General features: G+C 39.8%; 1 protein-coding gene and 1 pseudogene across 1 annotated transcript; both read left to right on the forward strand.

Moving 5' to 3' along the window:
* Positions 1-4,927: 4,927 nt before the first annotated feature.
* LOC149249557 (replication protein A 70 kDa DNA-binding subunit A-like) lies at positions 4,928-6,399 on the forward strand. The gene is made up of 3 exons (XM_089453406.1): positions 4,928-5,462; positions 5,603-5,895; positions 6,109-6,399. Exons 1-3 carry the CDS (start codon positions 4,928-4,930, stop codon positions 6,397-6,399), a joined length of 1,119 nt encoding a protein of 372 aa, XP_089309532.1.
* A 9,859-nt stretch (positions 6,400-16,258) lies between these two features.
* On the forward strand, positions 16,259-17,925 carry LOC149249558 (3-ketoacyl-CoA synthase 13 pseudogene; annotated as a pseudogene).
* The last annotated feature ends 237 nt before the right edge of the window (positions 17,926-18,162 follow it).

The following is an 18,162-nucleotide window of genomic DNA, read 5'->3' on the forward strand; positions in this document are numbered from 1 at the left end:
ATATCGGTTGTTCACTTGAAAATAATATTGTGGATCAGAAAAAATTTGCTGACTTGCTCATAAAAATCATCACCTCAGCTTATTAAGAGAAACTTTGTCAATTAGAAGAAATTAAAAAAAGAAACTATTCTTGCTGTAAACCCCTATCCATGGAATCAATTGACTCATCTCTCATTTTAAATGGAGACCTATTAGAAATTTCAAAGTGATTCAACCATGATAAAAGTGCAACTCATACAATGCTTTGCACATTTTCTGTGCCACTTCCAAAAATTCTTTCCCCATATGCACCTAATCCATCTCGAATAAATCCTGAACCAGCCCCATAAAATGCATTATTGAATGGATTTGGTGCTGTGTTCGATGGTGGTCTCTGCATGCCAGGCTGTCCTCCGAGGTCTTCATACATGACTTTGGGTACCTGTAACAATCAACCAGGTAGAATAAAGTTAAAAAAACCACGTTACAACCCATAGTTGAAAACTGTCCTCAAATAGAGATGAGATAGCCAGAACTCCACTTCTATGGAGAAAATACAGAGTAGAATTGGATCTGACTCCTTTTGATAACTGGCTAGCTGGAAAATATTCCATGGTTTACTTTATTGGTAAATTTCAGTTTATAAATGTTAAAATGAGGAAACATGTATGCATACATGTAGAGGCTAAGAGGAAGTTATGCACATTACATAATGTACTCTTTCTTCTCCTTGTGAGGGATTTTTGTCGCGTCTGTTTATTGTTTTTTATTAGTAGTGATAAAAATTGTCATTGCCCATTGCTAAATCATAGAACAGTCTTCTGCTCTTTCTTCTCTCTGCTGTTCCATTGTTCCAATGATGTGCATTTTTTTTTTATCATTATAAGGAATTTATATCTTACTATTTCGCTTCATGTATATCTTATATCTCACCTACTCTTTCTTATCATTGTAAGGAAGTTATTTCTTCTTACCATAATTTATACCAATCTCTTGTTTCGCTTCTTGTATCATATTTTGTTATAATTGATTCTTATTAGGAGAGGCACAAGTCGTGATAGGGAGGAAGCTATGCACATGTAATTTGCCAAGGGACTTTCTTGTGCTTAAAAATTAAATTGCCACATATCTCCGCTGGTTAGTCATGAGCGTATTAGCTGTTAATTTGTTAATGTTTAGTTTCATGGCACTTTTAATGAGAATTATGGAGTAGACAATTTTGCATCAAGTACTCTTCTCTTCTTTCAAGGAACAATTATGTAGCTTCACCCAACCAGCTTTATACATACATGCACACACAGCTAGAACAGGTATAATGATGATGGTTCCCTAGCTAGGATCAACTCCACTGCATTACTGGCATGTACATAATTAACGTTTAACTCATCATTGCTACCGAATTATACCTAAATTTATTACTAGGTCAACTCATCCCATGCAAATGCCAATATTATCCCTTGTTGGGTAAGCCATGTGCAACACCATTGGCGTATCACTGCTACCCATGGAGTTCATGAGTGCGTTCAAAATAGGTATATGATGCCAGCCTCCCTAAAGTGAATATAGTAAAGTGTCAACATACAGAGTTTACCTCTGAAATTTGGAAGGCAGGGACTGTAACACCTGCTGTGTCAGCCCTATTGTTAAGCACTCACCCCTAAATTCCTCTGTGGTGAACACGTCTCCCACATGAACATCTGCTGGTTTCCAAGGAGAACACAGTCCGTAGTAGGGGCAAGTTCTCACGATCTATCTATTTATTGGGCTGAGGCTCCTCCCTATTTCTCTTGAACATATGTCATTCTACTCTGAATTCTGCATGTGTGGTGCGTAAGAAACTGACATACTAACAATACCAGTAGACAAAACATGGTGTGAGCACACATTTTTAGAGCAAATTTTGATTGTGCACACCTAAGGATAGGTAGGAGGTGAGGTCATTCAAAGCCCTTCCTTTCAGGTCATGAAATTACATGGGTTAGTAAGGCTAAAATTATATTGAAACTGCCCACATTCTTTCCCCTTTCACATCATACTCCATTTCCCTCTTTTTAACTTTGTACAAAAATAAAATGGGAATTGAATTACTCCTCTTTTCCAGATCGCTGCATTTAGGTGGGTTGGTCAGGCTGGAAAATATTCCATGGTTTACTTTATTGGTAAATTTCAGTTTATAAATGTTAAAATGAGGAAACATATATGCATACATGTAGAGGCTAAGAGGAAGTTATGCACATTACATAATGTACTCTTTCTTCTCCTTGTGAGGGATTTTTGTCGCGTCTGTTTATTGTTTTTTATTAGTAGTGATAAAAATTGTCATTGCCCATTGCTAAATCATAGAACAGTCTTCTGCTCTTTCTTCTCTTTGCTGTTCCATTGTTCCAATGATGTGCATTTTTTTTTATCATTATAAGGAATTTATATCTTACTATTTTGCTTCATGTATATCTTATATCTCACCTACTCTTTCTTATCATTGTAAGGAAGTTATTTCTTACCATAATTTATACCAATCTCTTGTTTCGCTTCTTGTATCATATTTTGTTATAATTGATTCTTATTAGGAGAGGCACAAGTCGTGATAGGGAGGAAGCTATGCACATGTAATTTGCCAAGGGACTTTCTGGTGCTTAAAAATTAAATTGCCACATATCTCCGCAGGTCTGTCATGAGCGTATTAGCTGTTAATTTGTTAATGTTTAGTTTCATGGCACTTTTAATGAAAATTATCGAGTAGACAATTTTGCATCAAGTACTCTTCTCTTCTTTCAAGAAACAAATATGTAGCTTCACCCAACCAGCTTTATACATACATGCACACACAGCTAGAACAGGTATAATGATGATGGTTCCCTTGCTAGGATCAACTCCACTGCATTACTGGCATGTACATAATTAACGTTTAACTCATCATTGCTACCGAATTATACCTAAATTTATTACTAGGTCAACTCATCCCATGCAAATACCAATATTATCCCTTGTTGGGTAAGCCATGTGCAACACCATTGGCGTATCACTGCTACCCATGGAGTTCATGATTACGTTCAAAATAGGTATATGATGCCAGCCTCCCTAAAGTGAATATGGTAAAGTGTCAACATATAGAGTTTACCTCTGAAATTTGGAAGGCAGGGACTGTAACACCTGCTGTGTCAGCCCTATTGTTAAGCACTCACCCCTAAATTCCTCTGTGGTGAACACGTCTCCCACATGAACATCTGCTGGTTTCCAAGGAGAACATAGTCCGTAGTAGGGGCAAGTTCTCATGATCTATCTATTTATTGGGCTGAGGCTCCTCCCTATTTCTCTTCAACATATGTCATTCTACTCTGAATTCTGCATGTGTGGTGCGTAAGAAACTGACATACTAACAATACCAGTAGACAAAACATGGTGTGAGCACACATTTTTAGAGCAAATTTTGATTGTGCACACCTAAGGATAGGTAGGAGGTGAGGTCATTCAAAGCCCTTCCTTTCAGGTCATGAAATTACATGGGTTAGTAAGGCTAAAATTATATTGAAACTGCCCACATTCTTTCCCCTTTCACATCATACTCCATTTCCCTCTTTTTAACTTTGTACAAAAAGAAAATGGGAATTGAATTACTCCTCTTTTCCAGATCGCTGCATTTAGGTGGGTTGGTCAGGCTGCAAATAAATAGAAACTGCCCATGATAGTCCGCAATCGGGCCACTGTTATGTGACTGATGGAATCTGATTGTTGTTATGGTCTGGCCGCTGTTTTCAGGGTCATGTTTCTGACAAGAGGGAGGAGCCAGATAGCTCTTATTACAAACATGAGCTTGGCCCCAGATAGTTCTTCTATATGCCTGGACTGAAGGAATGTGTGAACTTTCAGATTCAATAGCTATACATGGTGTTTGAATAGCCTATTCACTATATGCAATGCCTGCTATTCAACATCCCTAAAATGTGCAGAAATGCACAAGCACAGTGAGTACACCCGAATATAGCATATTAAAGAAAAAAAAATTGTGCATTGTTCACAGGATACTTAATATATCATAAATTATTACAAAGCCATATGGAGTCCAGTCAGCCTTTTAGAAGGGTCTGCAAAGGGTAAATTAAGTGAGTGAAATACATGGCAAATGCCTCGATTGAACCACATCTCTTAATGTGTAGGATCAGTATTAGGATTGGCTGAGAAATGTTCCTATTTCATTGATGTTTTGCCGGTACTGTAAGACTATAAGCATTTTTGAGCCGCTTGAGGTGCTTCTAAATTCCAACAATATGTAGCTTGTCCCTGAATCAAATAACAAGCATTTTGTTAACGTGGATTACCTTGGGTGGTTAATATGAGAGGTTATTCTCCTCCCCGTGTAGGTTGTGCCCTTATTATTGTTTCACCATCAACAGTTAGCCTTCTTAGATTAGATTCCGCATTCATGTCACATCTTCTTTGACTAGAATTCTGTATTGTGGTGAAATTGATGAATTGCAGGTACTCCTATCACGGGAAAAAGAAACCTCTTGTTCTATTATGGAGACAACCTTGACACCGAATGCCATTCCTCTATTGCTGAATGGTTGCACCGAGATTCAACCACTACTTCAGATAATCGATGTAGGTTCCGTTACCTCATTGAAAACAACATCCTCGCACTTCCACATTACTCTATCTGATGGAACACATCAACATAAGACTTTGCTACCATCCGCATATGGCCCACAAGTTGTCTCTGGAGACATCCAAATTGGCTCAATAATTCTGCTCAAAAAAGCAGCTTGCACAGTGCTCCAAAACTCCTCGTAAGGCCCACCATTTGAAATCACCCTCTTTTACTTTTTCCCGCCTAGCCGTTTTTTGCATCAAAAGAAGGAAAATGGAATCTTTATTAATTCATTTCTTACTTGTTTACATAAGGTCCATCCGAGTCGTTGAGCTTGAAGTTGTGAAGCGCTCAGCAGCGTTGATGAAGGACACATCGACGCTGCAACATGCACAGGCGGGTTCAGCCCAATTTAGCTCTTCGTCAGCTGAAGATACCTTGCCCTCTGTAGTTACTCCACCAACTACGGCAACAACTCCAACAATTCCATTCACGGCACTCAACCCTTACCGAAAATATTGGTCTATCCAAGGTAGAGCATCTGCGAAGACATCATTGAAGGCATACAACAATGTGCGAGGCTCAGGAAAAGTTTTCAGATTTGACCTTATCAACCGTGATAAGGAAGAGATCCACCTTTCTGCATTTGCTGAACTGGCCGAATCTCTTTACAATCTAATTCAGGTTGGGCAACTATACATTGTATCAAATGGCACAGTAAGAGAAGCAAATCCAAACTACAACGACCTCAAGAACAAATGGGAGATTTACTTGTCTGCTGCTTCCACTATCAATCCATGTCCTACAGATGATCCAACGTTTCCCTACCAGAGCTTTCACTTCAAGAATATTGCTGAAGTAAAAAGTGCAACTCCAAATACAAATGTGGATGTCATTGGTGTTGTTACCTCCACGTCACCTGCATCAACAATTCGACGAAAAGATGGAAGTGAAACATTAAGGAAAACACTCATACTAAAGGACAAGTCGGGTTTAACATTGATGTAACATTATGGGGAGACCACTGTGACTATATAGGACAACATCTTTCTGAATTCTACTCTTTCGACAACCCACCAATTCTTGCAATCAAAGGAGGCCGCGTGTCTGAATTTAATGGCACCACAATAGGGACAATACCAACGAGCACTCTCACAATAAATCCACAGGTTGAAGAAACTCAGCAATTACATGCATGGTTCCGTGAAACCGGCTATAGCTCTTCTTCTCCATCTTTGAGTAGAAACTATGGTGTTGGTTCGAAACGTGCCCTGCCACGAATGACGTTTCATGAAATTGCTGGCATGCAACCCTCTGATAAAGCAATTTGGGTTTCAGTTCGAGCAAAAATTACTGCTCTTCATATGGATGACTTCTACTTTCTAGCATGTCCACTAGATTTCAATGGAAAACAATGCATGAAGAAGGTTGTGGAGCATTCTAACAATCTTTGGCATTGTACAAAATGTAACGGTGACTTCCTAGAATGTGACTACGGTTACAAACTTAAAATTGAGCTACATGACCACACCGGGAATCTACAGAATGTCACAGTTTTCAATGATGCAGGGAATGAGCTCATGGGCATCACGACAAAAGACCTGTTCCTACTTTCTATCGAACCAACTGATCTACAGGAAATTTGTGGCCGGATTTCAGGGCACCGCTTCCAGCTAACACTTTCCATTAAAATAGATTACTTCAACGGTGTTCAACGCTTGCAACCAATACTGATCAATTCAGAAGAAATTCAATATGCCTCTGCATGCAAGGAAGCACTCACCGACATTCAAGCACTGTCCGCTTCAAAACGAACTATTGTTCGCCGCCTTTGAACTTCTTCTTAGGGCTTCATCTACCACGCCTGTTTGTACATAAACAAACATTTCCACACAACTAATTGTCTCATCTTTGTAAATTACACACCCATGTTATTATCATGAAACCTGTAGTTCTTAGTGCAAATACTCTCTTCCAGTCATTCCAACATATGTATGTTTGCCATTTACATTTTACATAATATAAATATCAACATTTGTAAAGAGTCACTACATATGTTTCTCGTTCATTGTCTACATGCTATACATTGATCCCTTACTTGCTAAGCTATGCATTTTATCGCTCAAACATGTCAAACAAAAATTTTTTGAAGAAGAAGGGAACAAAATATTTTTAGTCTTGTTTCTCTCCTCTCAATGATAGATGCTGAAATAACATATGATTTCATAGCATTCCTAATTGCATGTTTTCCCTTCTACCTAATCTACCTACCTTCACCGATGTTGAACTACAAAAAAAATTAAATCTATGTTCAAAATATAATGTTTTAATTTCACAATGGATGTGCACCCAATAAAATGAGATACCAAACATGCACTACTTGTTTATGAAAACTAACAACTATTACTTGTACTTGTTTAGATATGCCACCAAACAATCAAATTGCGGCCAAAAACAAGCGGCGGCGTATTCTTTATGCACAACAAAAGGATCAAATAAATGCACGACGTCGACTACTTTATGAACACCACAACAACCCTACTACTTCCTCTACATCCCTTCCCACCTCAAATGCCCTCCCACCTATACAAACCAACCCACCACATGTTCATCATATCCAATATAACCCTCCTCTTAACGAAGAACACCGTCGCTTTCGAGAAAGGATTGATGGACTTTCTACCTTGCATGTTTGCACAACATGCAAGGAAGCATACCCAGGAATGAAAACAAAGCTCTTCCACGGTAGACTCTCTTGTTCTCGTTGTGCATCATCTAAATCTACCAATCGTTTTTCTGAACTAAACAACATGGACCCTGGAGAACAACCCTGTGTCCTTCACCAATTAACACAAGTTGAAGAAATGCTCATCGCACGTGTCAACCCCATTCTACAAGTCACTAATTCCCGTGGTGGTCAATATAAATATAGTGGCCATACAATTAGCTTCCCTCAAGATATCACCAATATTGCCAAATACTTACCCCGGCTGCTCTCTGACCTAGACATCCTCATTGTGAAAAGGAAAAATCCATCTGAAAAGGCCTACGAATTCTACGTTTGCAAATCACGTGTCCTTGCAGCTCTTGAATACAAAATAAAATATGACCCTTACTACCGTGATGTTCAATTGAATTCATCTGCAATTTCTACGCTGCTAGATCTCCCTACAGACATTTCTTCTCTTCTCCACAGTGTAACCACCTCCTCTTTTGAACCCTATCAAACCACTACTGATTCCACTTATAATCCTGATGTCATGCTACCTCCATTAGAAATCCAACCCTCTTCTTTCGTTCCAGTCCTCCCAAATTCATGTACTGAGCGTGACCACATTTGTAACTGTTTGCACTCGACCCATTCAAGTTCAACAAGCTCTATTGATTGGCCTCCAATATCTCCAACTGCTATAAATGAATACAACACCATCGGCCTCCTTGCCATGGCATTCCCCACACTCTTCCCTACAGGCATCGCAATGATCATGCAACCAAGACTTACAAAAGTTGAAATGCATGAATATGCTTTGCACTTGCTGCACTACCATGATAACCGCTTTGGCCAACACCCAAGATTCCGCTACTATCTTTATAACATTCTAATGCGCCATCATAGCCAAGCAACAGCCAGTGTTTTCGTGAAGAAGTACATTGAGAACAACTTGCCAACAACGGTATCAGACCTACGCCAGTGTCTTCATGACTCTCCGGATTCAAGATTGCCAGAGCAAATAATGAGGTTTGGGTCAGCACTACGAGGAACACGGTCTTTCTGGAACAAACGCCGATCTGAGCTGACTGACATGATCACGCAAATAGGAAGCCCAACATTCTTCTTCACTCTCAGTGCAGCTGATACTAAATGGCATGACTTGCACACAATCATGCCCACCAGTGTTCCTTCCACTTCAGTCAACCCCTTCCAATGGAAAATCCAAAACATAATTAAAAACCCACATCTAACAGCCCAATATATGCATTGTAGATTTACAATTTTCCTTGAAGAAATCCTTCAAAAAGGCCTCCATGCAACTGACTACTGGTGCAGGTATTATTTAATATACATATCCCTCTACATTAATTTTATACATTGCATATACATGTATTAACTAAATGTACCCTTCATGTTATATTCAGATACGAATGGCAACACAGAGGATCCGCACACATTCATGGCTTCCTCTGGCTACAAAATGCACCAGACATGGACACACTTGATTGGGACAATGCATTAGAAGTTGCTAATGCACAAAAATATTTCGACCACTACGTAACTGCTTGGAATCCACGTCAGGCAGAACACCGAACTATTCCGCTTCACCAGTCAACAATTCATAACCCGTGTCTCCTTGACACAGCAGCAATATTCGCGTCCAATCAATTTGAAGACTACACAGAGCTTGTCAACTGCGTTCAACGTCATACAAAGTGTCATGAATCTTCTTGTCTTCGTAAGAAAGACAATGTGCTTAGCTGCCGATATGGAGTACCGTGGGAATTGAAGTCCACTTCTTCACTTTTCATTGATGATAAGGGTCATAAAACCTATGTCCCTGCTCGCAATGATGAAAGATTGAATATTCACAACGCCGATCTACTCTCTATTTGGAGAGCAAATGTTGATTGCCAACCAGTCCTTTCTCGCCATGCTGTATTGAAATATATTTCAAAGTATGCAACAAAAGCGGAGACAAGATCTGAGAGCTACCGTCAAATGCTATCGCGACTATCACAAAGTGCCCTTCCAGAAGCACCTACTAGTGGTGTCATCCGAAAACTCCTTACAGAAACCATTGCAGATAGAGACATTGGTGCACAAGAAATATGCCATATGTTACAAAAGCTACCTCTCTCTCTTTGCAGCCGTACATTCCGTTCTTTGAATGTCAACAGGGCTGTTTTCAAACGTGTTTCGCAAGATACTGAAAATCCTGGTTCGACACCAAACTTTATCGTTGCATATATGAACAGGCCTGCCTCACTAGAACCACTGCCCCTCCTTGAAGCTGCTCGCTCGTGGTCATATTCTGCCCAGCGGAGAAGAAACCACTGGAAACACATATTCCCCCCAATGATTGTACATGTCTTGCCCCATTACAATGTCATTCCTTCCTCTACTAATCCTTCTTATGCCACCTTCTGTTGGAGTGAATTACTCTTGTATTTCCCCTTCCGAACACTCCCTGATGATATCGGTTCAACTGATGCAGAAATTATTGCACACTGGGAACAAAAAAAAGGTGCATATACACCATGGCATGTCCATCGCGAACCCGAAAACCCACAAAGCCCACCTACTAAAGATCAACCTACCCCACACACCCCCCCTGATTCCATGCAGATGAATGAATGGCAAATCCTCTCTCAACTACACCCAGATTACAATATTGCAATTGATGACCTCGACATGATTGGCTACCGCGACTTTGATGTCAACCACAATTGGTCACAAAATACTGTCCCTCCCCCCTTGCAAGAAACTACTATCAATTTCATTGAATTCAACCGCTCACCCATTCAAAACCAACATCATTCATTTTCCAACCTTCCCCATGATCATACATTATCCCCTAGCCAAAGCATAGCTTTCACCGCTGTTTTTACACACTTCAAAACCCCTTCACCAAAATCCCCACGGAAGATCATCGTACAAGGAACAACTGGCACAGGAAAATCCCATTTGATTAAATGCCTGCACCAAGCATTTGTGGAAAACTCGCCAGCCAACAAAAACCCTTTATTGTTACTTGCACCAACCGGCGTTGCAGCTTTCAACATAAATGCCCTCACAATTCACTCTGCCCTTCATATCCCTATCCAGACAATGCATCCTCTCGAAGGCCAGCCGCTCCTACACCTACAAGAGCAACTCCGTCATGTAGAATACATCCTCATTGACGAAATGAGCTTCATCGGTCCAAAAATGCTTTCTCGCATTGACGATCGTCTAAGAGAGGCATTCCCTCTTCATCGGAATACACCATTTGGTAATCGCTCAATTATCCTTGTCGGAGATTTAGGCCAACTACCACCTGTAAAAGACATTCCTTTATATGCTGGGACATCGCGTGGCACTGCACTTTGGCGCAGCTTCGACATATTCATAACACTTTCAACCGTTTTCCGTCAACAAGGAGCTAGCTCGTCCCAGGTTGCTTTCCGGCAAATACTTGCAAATCTTAGGAATGGAATATCTACACTTGAAGATTGGCAACATCTAATGTCAAGAACAAGTTCATCTCTTACACATGAAGAGAAATGCACATTCGACGAGTCCATGCACCTATTCGCAACAAACAACGCAGTTGTCTTGCATAATAAAAAAATGCTCAAACAATTGAACATCCTAGTAGCACTTTGCTCTGCGGAACAATAAAGGCAGAAAACTCCTACTACAACAGAAGATGAGCACCTACCTGCAAAGGTGCTCTTATGCAGTGAACAAAAAATTATGCTCACCAGCAACTTATGGGTACATGCAGGCCTTGTCAATGGCGCGCTTGGGAAGGTCATCTCAATATTTTATTCAATTGACTCAAAACCCCCAGCATTACCATCCTTTGTGGTTGTTGACTTTTGACAATACAGAGAAACACCGTGGGACATTTCACACCCAACATATGTACCCATTCCTCCCATCACAAGGGGTGCACGCCGTCAGATACCACTTCAAATGGCATGGGCTTTAACGATACACAAGTCACAAGGAATGACATTAGACAAAGCAACAGTGGACATCGGCACTAGAGAACGCCAAGGGCTAACATTCACTGCAATTTCAAGGGTGCGGTCACTAGCAGACATACACATCAATCCAGCATTCCCATTCTCCCGCATTGCACAAATGCACAAGAATCCATATCTTAAGCGTAGACAGCAAGAGGAATCATTCCTTGCATCAAAATCTATCCAGGATAATACACTTTAGCCAATCATACAACCTGTCTTCCAGAATTACCCACATGGTAAACACCACTCACTACATAACGAAGTTTCACATAGATTTCTTGCTTTTACATTTAATTTCATATGGTTTTATACTCATTTGGAATCGTTTAATTTATTTCGAATATTCAAACAAAATCGTCAAACATATTCATTGTCACTTACAGTGTTTCCTTTTTGGATGGCAACAGGTATGAATACATGCTACCTACGAAGGTTGTACGAGTGTTGCGAAGAAATTCAGCAACAAGAACTTACATTACAAGATATGCAGACAAGGATCCTGCCACAACAATCAATGCCACTTTACCGTTTGCGCCCAGCCATTGAATTGTTAAAGAAAATAAGGAACATACTTAAGATAACAATTCACATCCATGAAAGGGATGCACATAGGCAGATGCGCCATCAATTGCAGGAACAACTCGCACAATATGGCACCACAATAAACACTAACTGGTGTTGCCGATGCCATGGCCCATCATGCATATATGATTAGCGGCTCATTCTCAATTACATCTCTACATAATAGAATGCTTTCATTGTACATATGTTTAGAAGCCAACGAATACTTTCATTGTATATATGTTTAGTTATATCTGGCATGTTTAGTTATATCTTAATAGAACTGTTCTCTGTTGTATGAACAAAAAGTATTCAATTACGTGGTCCACTGCTCTTTGTTTTGGGTTTTATGAATCAACCAACAACATTTTTTATAAAGAAAAACGTTTCTCACTTTAGATAGGTCGATGTTTACAACAACCTATTGAAAAAGTAATAAGGGCATTTATCCAAATGCAGTAAGAATGAATGGAATATAAAATCATTCATTACAGCCACCATAATAAAGAAATAATCTAAACCTTGGTGTCCAAAATCACAATCCTAAAATAATCTGATAGCCAGCACAGCCATACTTCATAAGATAGTATGGCCAAGGTCTACTAAATTTAAGGCATCCACAACACGGTGCATTTTCTGTTCTCTGAATGGTTAAGCAGGTAGTTGAGATGAGTTGTTTTCCAATTGAAAGCAGTATACCCCACAACAGGGGTTCACGTACTTGATAGAACAGTTCTCTGTGGTATGAACAAAGAATAATCGAGTACATGGTCCACTGCTCTGTGTTTTTCGTTGGTTAAATGCTCTGTGTTTTGCAATAAGAGAGAGCAGGTTGGGCTCTAGAGCCCAAATGGCAAGATTCCTTCTACATTAAACAACAAAAACATGACAGCATTTTAGCCTTTCATCACATTCACATACTTGACTTTTATATCATTTGCATGTTCAGCTTTGGAAGATGCTCCAGACACTCACAATGGGTTGCACACTGCTATTAATCTGTATTCTAAAACTCTCAATTGCTTAGAAATTTGCAGATATGGACAAAAATCCAATTCCAATATCAATTTACCATGTCCAATAATGTCAAGATTACAAATGATAAGAAGCCATATTTTGGTTTTCTTATCGAAGTTGAAAGATATTGTATGAAATAATGACACACATGGTTCTAAATGTCTTCGGCTCGTCCACATAGTTAACCAGGTATCCCAATGAGTTACAAATTTGTATTTTCCAGATTCATTTGTCCTTTGCAAATTTCTCTTATCCACCGCTATTTACAATTTTCTAAAAGAACCTCTTGGGAGTTCAAAGTAAGGGCTTCTGTATTTCCAAATATTGATGTTTTCAATTTCAAAATGGTTGGCGATATCGGTGAGGGTATGTTTTCACTTGTGCAATAAGTAATGTGTGGAGCTGATTAGGCACCGATATGTTCTCACCATGGCTTGGGAGGTCTGTACTAGCTGCTTAAATTTTTTTGAAATTTGTTCAGAGGCATACTTTCCTGTTTTTCCAGGACACAATTGGGACAAACTTAATACTCACTTAATTACTTGTGCATTCTTTTCTTATATCAGCTTGTAAATTATGTTTGGTGCATATGGGCAAAATATTCATAATTCAATGGCCCTGCCACTATCTGGCATCTAATGAACGCAGATCAAACAACTCGACTCGAAATTTGTTACAGGTCATGTTTGATGATTGGCTATTCCAAGACATCAAAGCGAAATGTTGGCCTTCTTATGATGTTGACATCATCAAAGCCTTTGCTAAGTCACCTTCCTTTTACAATTTTCCAACCTTACTGTAACGAACTGTAGAAGAATATGGTACTGCATGGCAATCCAATCTGTATCAAAATTGACAATTTTTGCTGTCAACTGCCCCTCTTGCAGTGAGAAAATTTATTCTGACAACAAACAAGTACTTACATTTAAATTTAGCATACTTTTGCTCGATCATGTGAATTCATTGCAGACTCTGGATCTCTCAAACATGTGGTTGCCTCCAACTTGATGAAGTGCTTAGATTTCCATCTCTTATGACTCGGGCCTTAATTGTAAGCCTCCTGTGAGTTGTATAGCCTGAAAATGTCCTAAGCACCTGTTCCTTTAGTTCAAAATGAGATGACATAGCAAGAAAAACAAACATTGCAACAGATATAAATAAAATTATAACAGATATAAATAAAATTATAGCAGGCTGCAAGATTAGCAGCTATATTTAAAATTGCATATTATGCTATTCTTGGATGCTACTGAAATATAGTTATGAATGAGAAGTATGCTCTTTCTCTGGTACCATTGAACGATGATTCTGAAATGGCACATAGAAGGTTTACAAGAAATCTTATGAATCCAAAAGAATGTATCAAATTATTCTACCTTCCCTGTTTCAAAATCATGGCATTGTCTGCACTGAATCACTGATGATGAGTGTGGTGGGCATTGCCATATACTATATATTTATTTCCTATATTTACATATCAACTCTACTCAACTTTGCATCCAACTTAATCATAATAACTATGGTGTACCTTGTGTCAAACTCCTAGAAAAACTCCACAGAGGCATCATAATCTTTTTAAGAGAAAGAAGATTGGATAACAAGGATAACAAGGTTTGATATTTTTTCAAGGATTTATACTCACTGCACACTACTTTTATTTACATATCATTGAATGACTGCACATAAGGATTTGTCTATTAAACTGAGAGACCTTGATCCGTTAGGAATCCTGCAAGCGTATATACATAGAAGTGGGTGTCTTCAATTTTTTTTCTGGTTATGGATGTTGGAATTGTGGTTTTCCCGTTGCATGTAAGGGATGTATTTTAATCACAGAAGCATGATAATGCAAGGATCCATATTTTAATAGGTTTAAATACATTGAATATTAGTTTGATATATATGTTAAACATGGTAATAAAAGGATGCACATCTTCAATTAGTTGGTTGAACTGTGCTTTAACTTTAAACCTAGATGAATCTATTTCGGTATGAACTAAATCCATATTCAATCGACTCTCAAACTAATTCTGTATAAACTTTACTTGAGATTGTTGAACCTGCCATATGACATTCATGTGCATAGTAAACCATCAAACGACACACCAGCGGGTAGCACAAGAGGATTAAGTACATTGAATGGAAATGGATAACTAGGTTTCATATTTATGTAATTATCTGCCCTTATCATTCATCAGCATCATGTCACCTCACTGTTTGTCATATGACATTCATATGAATAGTAAACCAACTGTTTGCCATATGACATTCATATGAATAGTAAACCACACCAGTGAGTGGCATGAGGATTAAGTACATTAAATAGAACTGGATAACAAGGTTTGATATTTTTTCCAGGATTTATACTCACTGCAGACTACTTTTAATTTCATATCATTGAATGACTGCCCATAAGGATTTGTCTATTAAACTGAGAGACCTTCATCCGTTAGGAACCCTGCAAGCGTATATACATAGAAGTTATGCACATTACATAATGTACTTTTTCTTCTCCTTGTGAGGGATTTTTGTCTTGCTACCAATGTACCATTCTTCGTCTGTTTTTTCTTTCCTGTTCTATCATATCCAAGAATGTACTCTTTCTTATAATTGCAAGTAATTTATATCTTACCAAGATTAAAATTGTACTCTAATATTCTCATGTACCAGTCGCGTCTGTTTATTGTTTTTTTATTAGTAGTGATAAAAATTGTCATTGCCCATTGCTAAATCATAGAACAGTCTTCTGCTCTTATATCTCACCTACTCTTTCTTATCATATTTACCCTACTTCCTTCCAAGGGTTTCGACTTCAAAGAATATAATCTATTGAACCTATTGAGCTTTAAGTATGAACGCGTTCTACACTTACTATATTGATATGAATGGTTTGGTTTTGGTTTTGTTCTTCTAATATTAGGTGTACTGGTACAGGATGGTCAACGTGGTTATTGCCTTCGTCACTACTGAACTTTATATATACTTGACTATCTATAAAACTTTCTTCCTTTCACTAATCCTATCGGCCTCTCTTTGTACCTTTTGGGACAATTGCTAGTAAAATAAATAGTTTATATTTTATTTTTCTGTTGGTAAGAAAACTAGTTTATATCTCTATTTCACATTAACGGCTTTGATTGATTACCATTTGTGAGTAGTAGTTGATATTTCTATTTCAGATTGTTTCATATTGACGGCTTTAATTCAGATTGACGGCTTTAATTGATTATGGAAGCGGCTTTAGTTCATATCTCTTGTTCAGGTTAGCGGCTTTAGTTCATAACTCTTCAGAAGAAACAAAACAGAAAAAACATCTTCAGAAGTGTCACCTTGCGCCCTCGTCAAGCAGGCTGAGACTGATAGTCTGCTAAACAGTTCAAATCTGTCATGGCTGGACTAGTGTCTATAGAAATTGATTTGGTGGTGGGAGTCTGGTTGTTCGCGTGCGTGAATGCTGCGGCGGCGGCTGAGCCGGAATGGCTTGAGCTGGAATTTCGTTATCTGAAAGAAATAAGGGCGACAGAGATCCTTGTGTTATGCTCTGTGGTCGTTGTAGTGCTGTTTTATATCATTCCCCCACGATATTCCTGCCACCAGTGTTATCTCGTGGACTTCGCCTGTTACAATCCGCCGGAGGAGCGAAGGGTTAACACAGAACTGAGCGTATATCTTGCGGCGAGGAATGAGGATAAGTTTTTCGGTGGTGAGAGAGCAAAATTTCAGTGGAGAATACATCGGCGCTCCGGGCTGGGGGAAGAAACTGGCCTTCCCCGCTGCTATTTCAACGATAAAAATGTGGCGACGTTGGAGGAAGCGCGTGTGGAAATGGAGGAGTGCTTCGTGGCCGTTCTGGACGAGCTGTTGTTCAGGAAGACGTGCGTGGAGCCTTGGGAGATTGACATTCTCATCGTCAACGTCTCCACTTTCGGGCCGGCGCCGTCGCTGACAGCGTGGATCGTGAACCGCTACAAGATGAAAGAGAAGGTGAAGACTTTCAATCTCTCCGGCATGGGTTGCAGCGCCAGCCTTATAGCGGTGGACATGGCCAAGGACCTTTTCAAGGTCTATCGTGGCTCCTATGCTCTGGTAATCGGCAGCGAGAACATAACGGCCAACGCCCACTATCGGGGCAACAATAAGTCCATGACGGTCACCAACTGTCTCTTCAGAGTCGCTGGCTACGCGTTGCTTCTGTCGAACAAAGGCAACGACGCAGGCCGGGCAAAGATGAGGCTCCTTCACGCGGTCAGGACGAACGTGGCCGCCGTGGATGAGGCCTACGACTGCGTGATGGTAAAGGAAGACGACGAGGGGCTCTCTGGCGTTTCCCTCGATCCGTTCCTCACGGACGTGGCGGGAGACGCTGTGAAGAAGAACATGGCCACGTTGGGCCCCAAAGTGCTCCCCATAACGGAGCAGCTCTACTACGCCTACAACACGATATGCATCAAGGCCTTGAAGATGAATTTGAAGCCTTATATTCCTAATTTCATGCTCGCCTTCCAGCATTTCTGCGTCCATCCCGGGGGTCGAGGCGTGATCAACGCTATCGGGAAGAGCCTGCAACTAACTGACTACGAACTGGAGCCTTCTCGCATGGCGCTGCATCGCTTCGGGAACACTTCTGTGAGTGGGATCTGGTATGAAGTGGCTTACATGGAAGCAGCGACGATTTAAGGTGGGGGATCGAATTTGGCAGATAGGACTGGGTTCAGGATTCAAGTGTAACAGCGCAGTGTGGGAAGTGAGGAGAGAAACCCATCCTTTGCAGGGCACTGTTTGGGATGAGTGCATCCACATACCATAAGGACGGCGATTCCTATTTCCGCCACAGTTTTTTAATTAATGCCCCCTGATATGGGAAGTGGTAGGGAAATATAACGCGAGAAAAAAACTGGAGGAGGAAAAAAACAGTCTCGCGTTATATTTCCCTATCGCGCCCCCTTGTCAGAGGGCATTAATTAAAAAATTGTGACGGAAATAGGAATCGCCTTCACAGGTATCCCTGTGATACTCGTAATAATTACCCCGATGATTACTGTGACAGATGGTGATGATCAGGTTTCCTTATGAATAACTCTCCATTCGACGAGACTCTGGACATTAAATCAAAAGGAACAACACGCGTAAAAATAATAAAGAATGAAAGTGAAAATAAATTTTAAAGCAGTTTAAAATTAATGGCCAATTGGGATTGTCTGGACATTAAATCAAAAGGAACAACACGCGTAAAAATAATAAAGAATGAAAGTGAAAATAAATTTTAAAGCAGTTTAAAATTAATGGCCAAT

The sequence above is a fragment of the Pinus tabuliformis genome, chromosome 7 (assembly GCF_031772625.1).
Source record: "Pinus tabuliformis cultivar Carrire ecotype Pingquan chromosome 7, CPIR1, whole genome shotgun sequence".
Taxonomy (NCBI): Eukaryota; Viridiplantae; Streptophyta; class Pinopsida; order Pinales; family Pinaceae; genus Pinus; species Pinus tabuliformis.